Raw genomic sequence first — 15,014 nt, 5'->3', positions numbered from 1 at the left:
TTTTGTCATAGAAACAACTTAATGGGCAACTATTTTCATTTATTCAACATCTTTATGTACCATGTGTAGATCACCAGGTAATAGACACAATCATATGGTCTGAAATTATTAGGCAAGAATGAGTTCATTATCATGAGTTGAGATCAAAGACAGGGATTGATAAACCAACATTGGTATTAGTAATAAGCAGAGATTACAAGATAAGTAAACATACACAGTGGCTAATTGTTCAGGTATTTGTTAAACCTTTAAAAAGTGCAGAAAACATTAAGCAGTTTTTTCAAACATACCAGAAATTTCTCCACAGGCAACTGCATATACAAGGAGCAAGGATCCGTCATGTTCTGTTCCTCTTCATTTATGAAAAGAAGCTGACATCTGACCTTGGCTCTCAAAACTGCCACCTGACTCGAGAATGCGCAGCTGGGCCACACAGCAGAGATGATGTTGTCTGTGAGTTGTGTACTCCTGATCTTTCTTGACTCCACTCATCATTAAATCCGAGTGACACTGTGACCTTCAGCCAATGAAGCTAAAAATTATAAATCACTGAGAAAATAAAGAGTCACATTTTTTCGCTGTAAAGAAAACATTACTAATATCACTTAACAAATTGCATTATACTTTTTAAATCCGCTAAAACCAGCAAAAGCAAGATAAAACTTAACCTATGAACAAAAAGTAACTGTTTTAGTTCTACAGCAAGAGTAAGATTTTTTCTAGTAAAAAAAGAAAATGTGTCATGATTTATTCATCTTAATTTTTGATGTTATAAGTTTGGTGTGTACTTTGGAGAATTGCCTGCCTAAGAGTGAAGTATACCATGATAACTCATGCTACAAAGAAACACCAAAATGCAAGTCCATGTGTCCTCAATTCATTCATGAACTTACCTCCTGATGCTCCACCAGAAGCATCTAGAACAAGTTTTGGAACAATGTAATGTGGGTCTTTTGCTGAACAGTTTTTGACATCTGAAGATAAGAGAGAAACCAGCCCCACTTTGTTGGTTCCTAACAATGAGACACGGAGACATCTATGGAAGCTGAGATTTCTTGGCATTTGTTGGGCAAATGAGCTCTGAAGAGACAAAGTTTTGTGGGAATAAATACAAAGAGAATTAGTATCGGAAATACCAGATTTGTTCCTAAGAGTAGGAAGAAAAAACTTGTATGTGCATGTGTGTGTGTGTGTGTGGCATTCATAAACGTTCATGCATACAGATGTGTGCATATGTTTGCCTTTTTATTCAAGTCTTTTTGAATTCAAAATTGCCCTAGTAGCTATATATGTATCATCGACTCTAAGACCTAAAATGGTAATATGTATAAACATACTTTTTGATACAATTGTCAATCAGACAAAGTGGTGAAAAATAGGCAATGTGCTGGGATACTGTTATATATTATTAACTTACATGTGAAGCATTTAAAATTTGGAGTTTAGAAATTGTCTTCCAGGCCTGGAGTAAATGAGAGTCATGGCTGCTGTCAGTCAGCGACCACTGGTAGGAATACATTACAGTCTGTGCTGCAGCCAGGTCACTGATGTCTGGATCTCGGAATTTTTCAAATCTTATCTCCAGCTGCAAACCAGCATCATAAAATTTGGTTATCAACGTGCTTTTGTTTTCATTTTACACACATTTTCCAAAGAAAGTTATGCCTGAATTTCATCTTTTTTTGTGAAGGACTCCATTTAAGGTAACTGATAAAACTGCCTAATTTTTTTCTTAGTTCCTTGTAAATGTTCAGATTTAGCACAAGCATTTTTAAATAAACACTTCTCATTACCCACAATTATGAGAAGACAAGATGATGCTGCCACTAAATGTGTTAAGGAATAAAAGCATGGGAAACGTACTGTACTATTATTGCCTTGCATGCCTTCCACATAGGTGACTGAAATGGCGCCTGTACGAGCAGGACCAGAGACAATAATAACACCAGAGCTGTAAGCTGGCTTGCTGCACAGATTTCCAACACAGAACTTGATGGCAACTCGATATTTATTCCCAGGCTGTAGTGCCAATCCTTCAGCAACAATAGCATACGTTCGAGTGGAGAACTGGTATTCTGTGGCATTAGTCCATGTTTCTGGTGACTAAAATGGACTTTTGTGTATATGCTGATAATAGACAACTTTTCAAACTGAAAATAATGACTATTTTGGTTAGTAACTGTGCTATTCTAACAGTGAGAAAAATTATGAAATGAAAGTATTTAGTGACAAAAACAGCTTCGAAAAAATAGTTTTAATGAGTTGTGTATAAAGTTATGTCAGTGGGGAGTGTCAAGCCAAATAGACCACCAGCATCCAAGGCCAGAAGTGAGCAAACTAAGAAATTTTATACGGGTGTGGTGCAGCATACTTTTCACAGTTGACCCAGCTGTCGAATGGGAACCTGAACTATTAGATGATTAGGACAGGGTGATGAGAGTCAGCAAGGAGAGAAGGATGGCACCTCAGAAAAAGTTGGCTCCAAGAAAATTGAGAATTGAGGACACTAACACATTACTCCCAATGACTGAAATGTTATGGGAATACTTTGATCCCACAAAATACTTATTTACCTCACAAAAACTTCTTGTTAAGATTTAAATGGACTGCTGTCAACATAAAATGAGGTTTCGTGGCACCATACTGGAGTCAGTATCTAATAATTCTTCTCACCTACACCAGGAACAGCCTTCTGAATTCTCCACTGAACATCAGGAAACCTTAATTTCTGCTGTGCTGTTAAAGTCCAGTGACACCACAGCATGATGTGACAATTGAAAGCTTTGCATCATCTTCACAGGGTATAAAAGGTTTCTGCAACAGGTCAGGAACAGGCATCTATTTGAGAAATTATGTACATGTTACAATGTTGAATAAAATTATGAATACAGTGTACAATAATTTCTTCATGAAATGGATAATATTTAATATACATATCTTTTATATCAAATTCATTACATCAGATTCTTTACATTTCTCTTCTTGTGTGACAGAAATATTACTGGAGAATGCGTTTGTGTGCTTACCTAATGGAAAAAATAGTCTCTGAAATTGCCACTTCAGTAGAGTTCAAATAAGGAATTAACGTGCATTAAGCTGATTAAAGCAACAAAAAAATTTCAATTTAAAAATTATATGACCAGCTCTGCTGTCCCTGATGGCTACACAGTGAGCTAGTTATGCAAGATAACACCAAGATAAAATTGGCTGCCAACTGTAGATTTGTATTTAACAAGTTTCACTCTGGGGCTGGCCTTCCTTTCCCCACTCCTCCACCTGAAACTATACCTTACAGTATTCCCAACATAGCCCCACATACATGGTCTGCTATGTGAGGAATTTTGCCACGTAGCCTATCCCACCAGAGTCCAAGCCTTCCACGGTTTAAAGCTAACCCATATGCATTGCCACGGGTGGTGGGGTAATTGGTAATAAAAACATGTGTGTGGTGCATATATACATATGTGTATATGCCTGAAATGGTCACTATGTGCATATGCACACATGCAATTGTGTTGCCATGTAAGTGCCATGTTGTTCTAATGGGTGTGCATACAACCCCTAATCCTGCCCTGCTGCGCCATGACTCTCCCTTAAAATCGTCAGGCAACTTTGGCTGTAACAATGGGCCAGCAGGCACTAGTGGGAACAGTTCAAGGTTGGCTGTTACATTACACGCATCTTAAGGGCAGTAGCAAGGAACATCAATGCCCAATAAACCCAGTACCCTCTACAAAATAAAGCCCTAACCTTACTTAGTAGCGTTAGCGCCGGGGTGCTACGGTTACAAAGAATTATAACTGATTACATTTAAAACAATGAGTAAGGAGGGAGAGACAAATTTATAAAAGTTTGTTAAAATATTGATAAAGAGCACAACCCATCAAAATTAAGCTTACATCTTCATGTTGCTCTGGGGACCAGGACAAAGCCTCTGTGTGATGTAAAACACAGCATTAGAGTTCATCATAGAAAACCTTTATTGTTTATATATGAAGTAACTGATGAAGTTTTACAATTTAATAACCAACTTTTCAAAGTATACTCCTACTGTCTATATATCAAACAAATCTTTGCCGTTCTCTGAAAGAAGACAGTTACAATGCATATTTAAAAAAAAAACATGTTGGCATCATTTTTTCGAAGCAAAATTTACATACAGCTCTAAGGTTGCATACATATAACCTTGTTTATAAGTGACACTTCACACATGCACTCATGATGCAAGAAATGGAAATGCATTAACAAGACATACCACTACTGTTGTTACACCCTGGGCCATCCAGTATCTTGATGTTAACTTCCTCATTAGCTTCAATAATAAGCACGCCATCACTTGACACTGCAACTTGTCCTCCATTGGTCAAAGCAATAACCGTGCAAAAATATTGCTGAAAGAAAGCCCAAAATTCCCTATAAAAAACATCACTCTGATGTATTCAAATCATAAAATCTTATTTTTCAGATAATTAAATAATTTAATCCAGTATTTCTTAAAGCCGCAATATTTTGCACCCACTTTTTAAATATTGATAAGAGTTCCCTTTACTCACCTTGTTTTTTTGTAGACTGAGGCCTGCAAATACATATGCAGTAACTGTCCCAACCATTACAAAGGATGCCACATCATCTGATCCTTGTCTACTACCTAGTCCAACTTTATAAGTGATCTGCTGTGCTCCACTGTCAAAGCCTGACCAGCGAGCCTCATAGGTAGTTTTCGAGAGTTGAAAATCTGTGTCCTCTGACCTCTGCATTAGAAAGAATTATTTACAATTTTTATTTATATTTCGGGTATCCCGAGTGCTGTACTTCTCCAATAGAAACATTGTCTAATGTCACACTTTCAGAAAAACTCTAAACAACTCTAATATGAAATATAAAAAGCCAGTAGATAGCATGATTTGGATTAAGGACATTAAATTTGACATGATACCATTAAAGGACAATATAATAAGCTGTTTTGTATAATGTTAAATGCTCACTTCCCTTCACTCTATTTTATACTTAGTATAAAATGTAAATGTTTGCATGTGATGGTTTACCTCTCTTCAGTCATGGGCTCGAGCCTACTGAAAAATGTCTAGAACCCTTTATTTCCATATATGTATATATAAATATACACATTGCCCCTGATCAGTCGCGACTTGCTTATTCATCTGAACACATCCACACTCATCACACTTGTCATACTGTCTCTTCTACATTGACATTTTTTCTCATCTTTTAACTGATACATAAAAAAAGATTTATTACCGGAACAAACAGAATAGTTTCTTCGTCACTTGGCACAACATCAAAGACAGTCCCTCTTGCAGCTAATCGAGTGTCATGCACATAAGGTTCAGAGGTCAACATGAGGTCAAGGCCTACAATGTTTGTAACCTGAACTTTTGCAACGTATGCATGCTGTTGATGAAGTCCCCAGTGTAGCTCTGAGATGTTGAAGGCAGCACATGATGGTGGAGTGGACTGTATGCAGCTACCTGATGTACGTGCAAGAGACTTTGGATGCAATAACGTGCCACTTGTTAGCTCCTCTGCAATTGAAAGTAGGCAATAAGTGAATATCACAATCAATTCTTGCATCAAAGCTTCAGGAAAAATTTTAATTTTGAGATAAATTCTAGTATTTCGAGACTTGATAAATGACATGACACTGGAAGACATGACCATAGAAGATAAAGGATTACACTAGCTCTTTAACCATCAAAAAGTTGTCTCCCTGACAGTAAGCTAACACATGCTGAGCATGCAGAGCGCTCCACTAGTCAGGTGAGCAACTACCCTCTAACAGAGGACAACCCCCCAGTTTTTTTTTGAACAGCATTCTACCCAAACAGCGCGCAGGTCAGGAGGGCATTAACGTCCCACATGAGGTGAGCTGCAGCCAACCCTGGGCCATGTTTGCAGTGCTAAGTGGACCTCCTTATGGATCGTCACTGCCTCCTCCAGGGCAGGCAGAATCTGTATCGGCAGGTAAGAAAGGGCATTCCCAGGAGAGTAAAATGCTGAGAGGGGTGGAGATCTGACTTCAGTAACGATCCCCCTGAGCAATTTCTCTTTCTTCCTACACTTTGTCTTAAAACTTGAAAAAGAAGAGAAGATGGGTTCCAGCAGTGAAGTAGCAAGGTGTCCAGGTAGTCTTCGCAAGGGCAGTTATGTCTGGCGTCATCGCATATATCGTGGTGAACTCCTGGTGTGGTGGACAGCTGGAATGACAGGGCAGTACTGGAAGACCCTCCCTGCATGGGGGTGCTGGTTGTAACTCTCGCCTGATGGATCTATGTTGACGACCCCTTCTTCAGCATAGTTTCAGGATGCATTGCCTGTCGCACTGACTGGGCTGTCTCCATACTGAACCAGGCAGAGGACAGGAGTCTATTCAGTGTCAAGACTGAGCGCTAATTTCTGCCTTACTTAGGTTCTAGGAAGAGACGTGAGTATAGGATCCCAGGCACTCTGGACATTATTTCTTGAATCACACCTTTGAACACGTGTGCTTCTATCTCCTCAAGGAAAGCCAGAGCTTCTGCTTGGCAAACCAGAATAAGGCGTCAGTAAGGACGAGAAGGACGCCAAGTGAGGCTGCTCCACCAAGAGCTGTATGCAAATGCGATAACCCTTTATATCTCCTATGGTCATGGTCATGTCATCTGGTACAGTCAAAGAAGAAATACTGTCCTGTTTGCCACTGCTACCTGTATGCTTTTCTATGCGTTTGTTTGCTTTGATGTAAGTTAGGTTGCTGATTTGTATTCCTGTGAGCAGCTCACAGTTTGCTTCAGGTGCTTTATAAATACAGTTACTGTTATTATTGTTAAAAGTTTTAAAACACAAAATAGGAAAAGCATCTCTAGTTCAGGATTAGTAAATCGTACTGGACTAATGGACAGAAAGATGGTGGATAAAATATACAGATTCTTGTTAACCCCCATCCACAAAATATCAAGCATAATGATGCATAAACTAGTTTGTAGTGTACCTACCCAAGGCAACAAAAAACTTAAGATGTTGTTTCTCTGGATCTGTGAATAGCTGTACATCCCACCGGACAACCAGAATATCTGATTCCAGAGTTAAATTCAATGTTCCAGAGTAAGTAGCTGAAGATCGAATTAAAACCACAGGACCCAGTTCCTGCAACAGAAGATTAAATTATAATCTGATTCTGTCACATTGATGCAAAGGTTATTAACATTTTGACCAAAATATACTTAGGGATACAGTACTACTTCAAAATTATACTATTAGTAAGTAAATTACCTTCAGATGTAACATGAAAAAGATTAAAATGGAGGACTAAATAGCATTAATAATAATATTATTATTATGATTATTATAAAAAATGCAAAATTCTTAACGGCTAACAAGAACGAAACATGGACAGCATGCAAAGGACAGTAAAACAAATAACATATGAGCTATAAAAGAATAAACAACTGTATTAACGAAGAATAAAATCAAATATAGAAAACACAAAGAGGAACCAAATAACAAGAACATGAGCTGAGATACTGCAAATGGAAGTCAAGCAGGGAAGTGTGTGAAAATGGACTAACATTATGGAAAAGGTTGTTAGGAAAAATGTTTACGGAAAAGGTGCGGTTTCAGTCCACCTTTAAAGGATTCAATAGTGGGTAGATGGCCGATATGGAAAGATCAAGAGAGAGAGTTTCATTGTTTTGAAGCACAATAACTAAAATAACTAATAATAACAATAACAAATCACACTGGCAGGTTATTGCAGAAAATTTATTGAAGTCAAACTGTGTGACCTACGTAACTATGGGAGTGATGGTCAAGCAGCAATGTTTCAGACTGAGAAAGGCAAAAGTTTAGTTGTAATGTAATCATATGAAGCCCATGATTTAATGAGTCCTTTTACTTACTATATAGAGACATTCCGGCTTTGTTTTGGGCTTTGGTAAAATGTAAAAATGGAGCTCCAACTGGCAGTGATGGATGGTCATTCTGATAAAAGTTGTGGTGGTGAGTGCTGGTAAAAGGAGAGATGTCAGGAGCATCTCCATAATTTTTTGTTGAAGCCAAACCCACTTCATAGTCATAGATGCCACTTTCGTTGTCATATGCAGACCAGTTCAGGTACAGCTGGGGATACAAAATGATTAAAGTTATTGATATGATAAACCATGATGTAAAAAAGATTTTATATTTATATAGTATCATGGGATTGGATGGGGCTGACACACACAAATGTAGGCGTATAAACAGAGCTAAAGAAACACATATACCCAGTGGGAATAGTAGCTGAAGGTACCTGACCATGTGACTCAGTGGCCTAAGGCAAACTCTGAGACAGAGAGAGACATATGTTCTAGAAAATTTGGGGGTATGAGGAATCGTAGATTGGGATGGCAAGTGAATTAGTGAATGAGTGCAAAGGAGAGTTCTGAGATAGGAGCTTTATTTCACTAATTAGAGAAATCAGAATTTATATTTCCCTCTGCTGGAATAATCAACCGATGCAGATATAAACATTTGAGCCCAATGACAGAGTTGAGTTATTGTGACGAGTGGGAGACTGCTCAACTGCACCCTATTACATTTGAAAAGTTTTGAAAGCAACATCACGGATCAGCAAATATTAAACTTCACTAGCAATAAACTGACAACAATTAGAAAAAAGTTTTGATTTCTTTTCTACAAGCAGTTTCAATTTAGACATTCTATAAATTCTCACTGGAAAGAAGGGATTCTAAGGTATTTTACTTCACACAACTAAGATCATAATTATATGGTGAGCACTTACTAAAAAAACATTTATAACCACAGACGTAGAAGGGCGAAATCTCACAAAGACTGACATTTAAAAAAAAACATTAGTCTAACAAAGCCACAGACAGATTTATTCAGCAATGAACAGATATCTCTCAAAAGTTCTTTTCAATTAAATATTTTTTAAAAAGGATGCTGCCATTATCATAATATATTGACCAACTTACATGGTGATCCTTGCTTAGGTAGAATGTTTGAGTAAATCTGCTCTCAAAAGCCTGATACTGACAGGCTTCGGATGCTTGGACAGGGGACATTATTGGACTCAAAGGAAAAAACTCCAGATTAAGTCCTGGTGTGGCTTTATTGCTGTTGACCAAGTAAGGCAGAATCTAGAAATGGTTTTACTACTTACAAACTCAGTGTACATGAATTTAATGTTTGCAAAGTCATGTAGTAACATATTAGCAGGTTCAATAAAATCCTGAACATATTTTTGAGATTTACTTTTCACAGTAAAGTGTTACACTCTAAAGAAGACAAATATAACTGATCTTCTGTCATATTCTGCTTTGTAAGGAACTCACATGCATCCCCGGTCGGGGTTTTCCACAAGCCTTATCGTGTGGTCAGACGTCACCAGCCATATACCATTGTCTGATGCTCGGATCAAGCCAGGTGCAATGTAAGCCCCAGCCACATAAACACGGGACACTTTTGGGCTAGTCTGGTCAACAGTAACACCATCTGAACACACAGGTGAGCTGGGCTCAATGGCACTGTTGAAAGCCACAACTGTGATGTAGAAGGTTCCATCAGCTGGGGCACTCCAGGTTGCTGTGGTTTCATAAGTCATGACAACCTGCACAGCAAAGAAATAAAATGATGACAAAATTTTGTTCCTTTCTTTCTTCAAAGTACACAAATGAAAGTATTCCTAATTACATTATAATTACTTTGTCCAAAATCAGTAAGATAGCTGCATAGTAATTATGAATATTTATGGGTCACTTCTGAAAGCTAGTGGCTGGAGAGAAAAAGGTAACCAGCCAATGGGTTTGACACTGAACTCCTGTCAGCCTACATGATTACAATTAACCTGCACCAACATGTGATATGGGATTCTTAAGATTCTGAATGAGAAGTTGCTGTATCTTATGAAATGATTTAATGCAAAATGAAGGTTTACTCTGCTGTCTTGTGTGTTGTGTCCAAACACACTGCTGTTGAGACACGAGGTATGAAATGCATACTGGTAGAACTTGATCCCACTCTCTCTGTCAAAGAAATCTGACCAGTATGCATGTAGTGTCCTGCTGTACTGATAGTCCACTTCTGGGGAATCTGGTATTCCATCATTCACAACACCTGGATACGGGGGACTTGCATCTAGTGTTATCTAATAATGATAAAAAGTGAAAAAGGCACTGTATATTGGGTAAAATTTTACCTAGAAATAATGAACTTTCATAATACAAACATTGTCAAACATTTATTAGTAGATCCATTAGCCCATTTATTGCCCATCAAAGTGCCTTGTTGATCTTAGACATTTCATTTTCTCTCTCATTTCCTTTCACATATTTGTCACTCTGTGTATCTATTTTTCTTTCTCTCTTTTTCTCTCTTTGTCGTTCTGCTGTCGATTCATCCATAAAAGAACTAACCTGCTTCCTGATGGTTGTGGAAAGCTTGGCGTGATTGACAGCTGTGACCTCAATATAGTAATCATAATCATGAACACCAACACTGCCATTGCTGAAAATGCCACCATGCCCAAGACTGAAGTCCACAATGACAGGCTTCACTTGAAAATGCCGATGATAGCAGCCAACAGGCCCCGTGCAGTAACAGTTTGCACCACGAGCATAACTTCCATAGTGTGTCTGACATTGCTGAAGAGTCTAGAAAAAAAGCACAGTGGTTAATGACAAAACTGAAATTCTGAAAGAGTAAACTCTAAAACCCATTTACATAAATGCATTACTCATCATAGACAGGTGTCTTGACAACAAAAACTAGATAAATTAGTGTGAAGTATGATAGGACTAATATTCCACACTAAATACACTTGCATGCAGAGCTTATAAGTACTCTAGAAGCACTGAGCATAGAAAACATACAGGAGTCCTAATAAAGTAGATGAACCCATTTATTTTGTAATGGGGCATACAGAAGTTTGCCCTTAATTGCCTTTTGAAAAATTATATGGGAAAGGATGTAGAGGTTTGAGAAATGTAAGCTGCCTTCCAGTGGTGATATGCCTCCGCTTCTGTCCTTGAGATCTGTCAGAACCAGCTACATTTCAGCGACAGGCCTGTTGGAAAGGGATGTCAAAACTCTACAATTCTAAAGCTCTCCCTTTCCAGATTTGGCAAATATTTTTTGCAGTACAGTCAAATCTCCCTACTATGCCACCTACCGGGACCGAGCAAAAGTGGCATAGTAGCGAGAGTGGCATAGTAGAGAGGGTTCGTAAAAACGGCTTTATTTGCTCAAGTTACCCGTCACTCCAAAGCAGGGTGGGCAATTAGTTTTCCCAAGGGGCCGCATGAGAATTTGGGATGGTTTTAGAGGGCCGGACTAAATATAGTTAACTCAGTTTTACCCAATACTGTATGTATAGTATATATACTGGCGGGCGGGCCGGTCAGAGACAGGAGTCCTTTGCCAAGTCTGGTCCAAAGCTCTCAAAAATCGTCGGCTTCGCTAGCTGTCTCCTCTCATTCTCCCCTCACCTCTTATCCTCCACCCCTCCCAACCACATCCGCGCACCTGCATTCCTGTCCCTAGTCGACCCCCACACACCTTCCCTCTGTCAGGTAGCTGTCACCCGGCCAGCTGTCACCCCGCCACATTGCCAGCCTCCACCCTCCCTGTGTGCGTGCTATGTTCCATCCCCACTAACAGCGATGTCCCACACTACCATACAGTATAGTAATCGAGCTTTGCGCGGAATTTTACAACTTGTGTCTTTTAATAGTCACAAAAAAGTGGCATAGTAGCGAGAGTAGGGGGTGGCATAGTAAATTTTTTTTACATTGAATTTATAGTCGGGACCGAGCAAAAGTGGCATAATACCGAGAGTGGCATAGTAGTGGGGTGGCATAGTAGGGAGATTTGACTGTATTTGGACCCACAGTTTGAAATTACCTGCCAGTGCACTTACACTACAAACAAATGCTAGTAACTTTCAAAAATTACTTGGCAGCACAATTTTCCTAAATTTCTTAACAAAGTGGCTTTCTTTGATGGGTGTCTCTATGAGTGTATGTGTGTGTGTTGTGCATGGTGAGTAACTTCAAACAGAATCAATTGCAGTATAAAATGTATTATTGTAATGCTCACAAAACATTAAAGTATATTTTAAAAAGTATAACATTTAATTTTCAGACTTTAGTTTTAATTGAATATTACCCAGTGAGGGTTATTTAAATTTCAAAGGTAACCCAGCCTGTAAAGTTCATAGGCTGGTGGTAGGTCCCATTACAGGTAGCCATCCTGTACATCGGCTGTAGGTCTCCTACCAAGCTCTAAGCAATGCACCTGGTAGGTTGCCATTAGACTTGTGTTAAACATTATGTACCCTGTTTCTGTTGCAAAGCTTATCCTAAACCAAAGGTAGATTACTAAGGGTCTAAGACTACGGGTAAACTACTAAAAGCCTATACCAAAAAGTACTACTAGCACAATTTGATTATTGTTATTTTTTGCAAGTTTCTTCCACTTTACTAGTATTCAGTCAGTCGTCCATCCTTTGACTGGCACTGTACTTGGAGGGAGCACATGCCCATCTTCACATGTATTGCCATTCATCAAACCTGGCATTGCTTTTATTGTCTTCAAATACATTTATTTCCATTGATGAAATGAATTTAATGTTTCAATTCTGCTAAATTTAGAGTGGCAGAGAAACTGTGATGTTTTCTACAGTTGCCATCTTTCCTTCTCAAACACCTTACGCCCCGTTATCCCCACTACATACTATTATTGCATGCTATTATTACATACTATTATTATTGCCACTCATCCTGACAGGATCTATTGTCTTATGGTGAGCAAGGTTCTGTAATGGGTTAAGATGGTAGGACCCCAGAGTTTTGAAAAAGATAATGCACTTACAGTAGTCTCCCCTTGTGGTGATACATTTTCTACTCCGTGCACAATGTTCTGACCATTGTAATTGTCTACTAGCCGCCACTGGACACTGTACAGCCCACTGTGGTCATCGTAAGCCACCCACTCTATTCTGTGAAGCAAATGACCAGTAAAGAATTTGGAGCAAGACATCAATTAAGGAATCATTTTATTCACAGAATTTTACAATGTTGCATAAAACTAATTAATCTAGTTAGTGCCTTTCACCAAAATTGTTTGCAACTTGCAAGAGGAGAGATAATGTAGTCTCAGAGTATACCTTTTCATCAGATAATTTCTTAGAAATTACTGGTTGTAATGTTTGTAAAGTAATGTAAAGTGGCAAGACAACAGAAAAATTATGATGACTTTGTCACGTTACTAATGACTTAATAAAACTCTAAGAAAGAGGACCATAAAGACCTTACGTCATTGTCTTGAGCTCCTCAAGACCATGGACACTGATGTTCTCAAAGTTGTCCTTGGTCAGCCACAGATTTGTGATGACTGGAGGTGAGCTGTCCACATGCACTGTCAGATTCTCTTCATAGTAGTCCTCTCGGATGTCATATGCTCTCACCCAGAATGTCAGACTTTGGCCATCCACAATATTTGCCTACAAACAGTTTAAGTCTTATCTGGAAAGCCCTTTTTCTTAATTGTTTCTGCTGCAAGAAGTCTATGTAAAATTTAAAGAGATGGACAAAAAAAAAAAAAAAAATTATCAAACTGATCCAGACTCAAAGTATAACCAACACTACAACTACAGGTCAGGTCAGGTCAGTCCCATGCCCGGTCTGGGCGTAGGGGGGACCGTCCGGCAGCAGCAACAGACAGAATTTTCCACCCGTCCTGTCTTGAGCAGATGAGAGCAGGTCCTTGGCATCTCGCGTTCGGTCCATTCTTAATGTTGGTTTTGACCAGCTTTTCCTCGGACGACCACGACGACGGCTCCCTTCGAGGGCCTTGTAGGATGTCTTGGACAGGGTGTTGTGGCGGGTGACGTGACCGAACCAGGCGAGCTTGCGCCGCTTCACTGTTGGCCAGAAGGGGCTCATGTGGCCCACGAGGGAGGTACGGTGCTCGGACGTACGTATGCGTTGGTCTTGTGTTCGCGGTACGAGATGCGGGAGCAGCCTTCTCAGCAAACTTGTCTCAAAGGCCTGGAGCTTCTTTTCCGTTGCGGCAAAGCAGCGTCCAAGTCTCGCAGCCGTAGAGTAGGATGACACTACGAGGGACTTGTACAGCTGTGCTTGATACTGAAGCTGATTGAGTTGCTTCGCCAGATCCTATCCAGCCTGGACATTGCGGAGATCGTTGCATACCAATCCTGAACGGATCTCTGCTGGTACAGCAACCATCTCTAGTCAGGTGGCACCCAAATACTTGAAGCTGTTGACCTCCTCCACGTTTCTTCTGGCCGTTCATGACGATGTTGCTGGCTGCTGATCGGTGGTGAAAATAATCATACCTTTGCTTTTTTCTGAGCTTATTTTCATGCCATAGGCCCCCCGCTCGCCTGGAGAGTCTGTCCGTCAAATCCTGAAGTTCGTTGTTTACTAAAGCCTGCCATGAGGTCAATGTCATCTGCAAAGCGGCAGGGTTGCAAACAGGGGTCTAGCCAAACCCGAAATGGAGATTGAGGTAAGGTGGTTGTGGAGGGTGTCCTGGCATGATTTTTTCAAGGAAGAATTGTAAAAAAGGATGGGAAGAGTAGGCCATGCCCTTGACGAGACCAATCCCGAATTCAGATCGTCATCGCGAAGAACTCGCCTAGGTGGTTGTTGAGTAGTACCTGCGCTGGAGGCGTTCTGGTAGAGTGCTGCTACCATCTGGATCAGTCCCTCCTCTATGTTGAATGATCTCATGACCTGCAGAGTCCATCGTGCCAGACACGATCAAAAGCTTTTTTGAAGTCGATGAAGTTATGGTATAGTTGACGTTGATGCTCGCAGGTGTTTTTCTATCATAACACGGCAGTTAAAGATCTAGTTCTAGCCCAACCTTGTGCTTCTCCAGCCCTGAAGCTCAGCCTGTTCTTCTGCCAGCAAGTTCCTCCGAGTAAATAATGACAATAGGTTTTAAGCGGTTGAGGATGATTCTGAGCATTTACTTACTTTCTTAGGGTGACTTATCAG

At 39.7% G+C, this 15,014-nt stretch overlaps 2 protein-coding genes across 2 annotated transcripts in view; both read right to left on the bottom strand.

Annotated features, from left to right (window-relative positions):
* The window catches only part of LOC112559634, a 46,064-nt gene extending 43,972 nt beyond the window's left edge, over nucleotides 1–2,092 (bottom strand). The window contains exons 1-4 of the mRNA XM_025230970.1: nucleotides 1,864–2,092; nucleotides 1,418–1,585; nucleotides 894–1,080; nucleotides 291–532 (exon numbers count right to left, since the gene is read on the bottom strand). The gene's annotated coding sequence lies outside the window, so the exon portion shown is untranslated. The remainder of the gene's footprint in view (nucleotides 1–290; nucleotides 533–893; nucleotides 1,081–1,417; nucleotides 1,586–1,863) is intronic.
* LOC112559633 overlaps nucleotides 392–15,014 on the bottom strand; it is a 33,635-nt gene continuing 19,012 nt past the window's right edge. Inside the window, exons 14-29 of the mRNA XM_025230969.1 lie at nucleotides 13,305–13,492; nucleotides 12,862–12,988; nucleotides 10,407–10,643; nucleotides 9,929–10,138; nucleotides 9,327–9,601; nucleotides 8,967–9,108; nucleotides 7,893–8,112; nucleotides 6,990–7,106; nucleotides 5,257–5,540; nucleotides 4,554–4,751; nucleotides 4,256–4,391; nucleotides 2,674–2,736; nucleotides 1,864–2,075; nucleotides 1,523–1,585; nucleotides 894–917; nucleotides 392–532 (exon numbers count right to left, since the gene is read on the bottom strand). Coding sequence (XP_025086754.1) covers nucleotides 392–532; nucleotides 894–917; nucleotides 1,523–1,585; nucleotides 1,864–2,075; nucleotides 2,674–2,736; nucleotides 4,256–4,391; nucleotides 4,554–4,751; nucleotides 5,257–5,540; nucleotides 6,990–7,106; nucleotides 7,893–8,112; nucleotides 8,967–9,108; nucleotides 9,327–9,601; nucleotides 9,929–10,138; nucleotides 10,407–10,643; nucleotides 12,862–12,988; nucleotides 13,305–13,492 — 2,637 coding nt within the window. The remainder of the gene's footprint in view (nucleotides 533–893; nucleotides 918–1,522; nucleotides 1,586–1,863; nucleotides 2,076–2,673; nucleotides 2,737–4,255; nucleotides 4,392–4,553; nucleotides 4,752–5,256; nucleotides 5,541–6,989; nucleotides 7,107–7,892; nucleotides 8,113–8,966; nucleotides 9,109–9,326; nucleotides 9,602–9,928; nucleotides 10,139–10,406; nucleotides 10,644–12,861; nucleotides 12,989–13,304; nucleotides 13,493–15,014) is intronic.

This window comes from Pomacea canaliculata, linkage group LG3 (assembly GCF_003073045.1).
Source record: "Pomacea canaliculata isolate SZHN2017 linkage group LG3, ASM307304v1, whole genome shotgun sequence".
NCBI classification, from domain to species: Eukaryota; Metazoa; Mollusca; class Gastropoda; order Architaenioglossa; family Ampullariidae; genus Pomacea; species Pomacea canaliculata.
The sequence above is the reverse complement of the archived record's forward strand: the minus strand, read 5'-3'. Positions and strand labels throughout refer to the sequence as shown.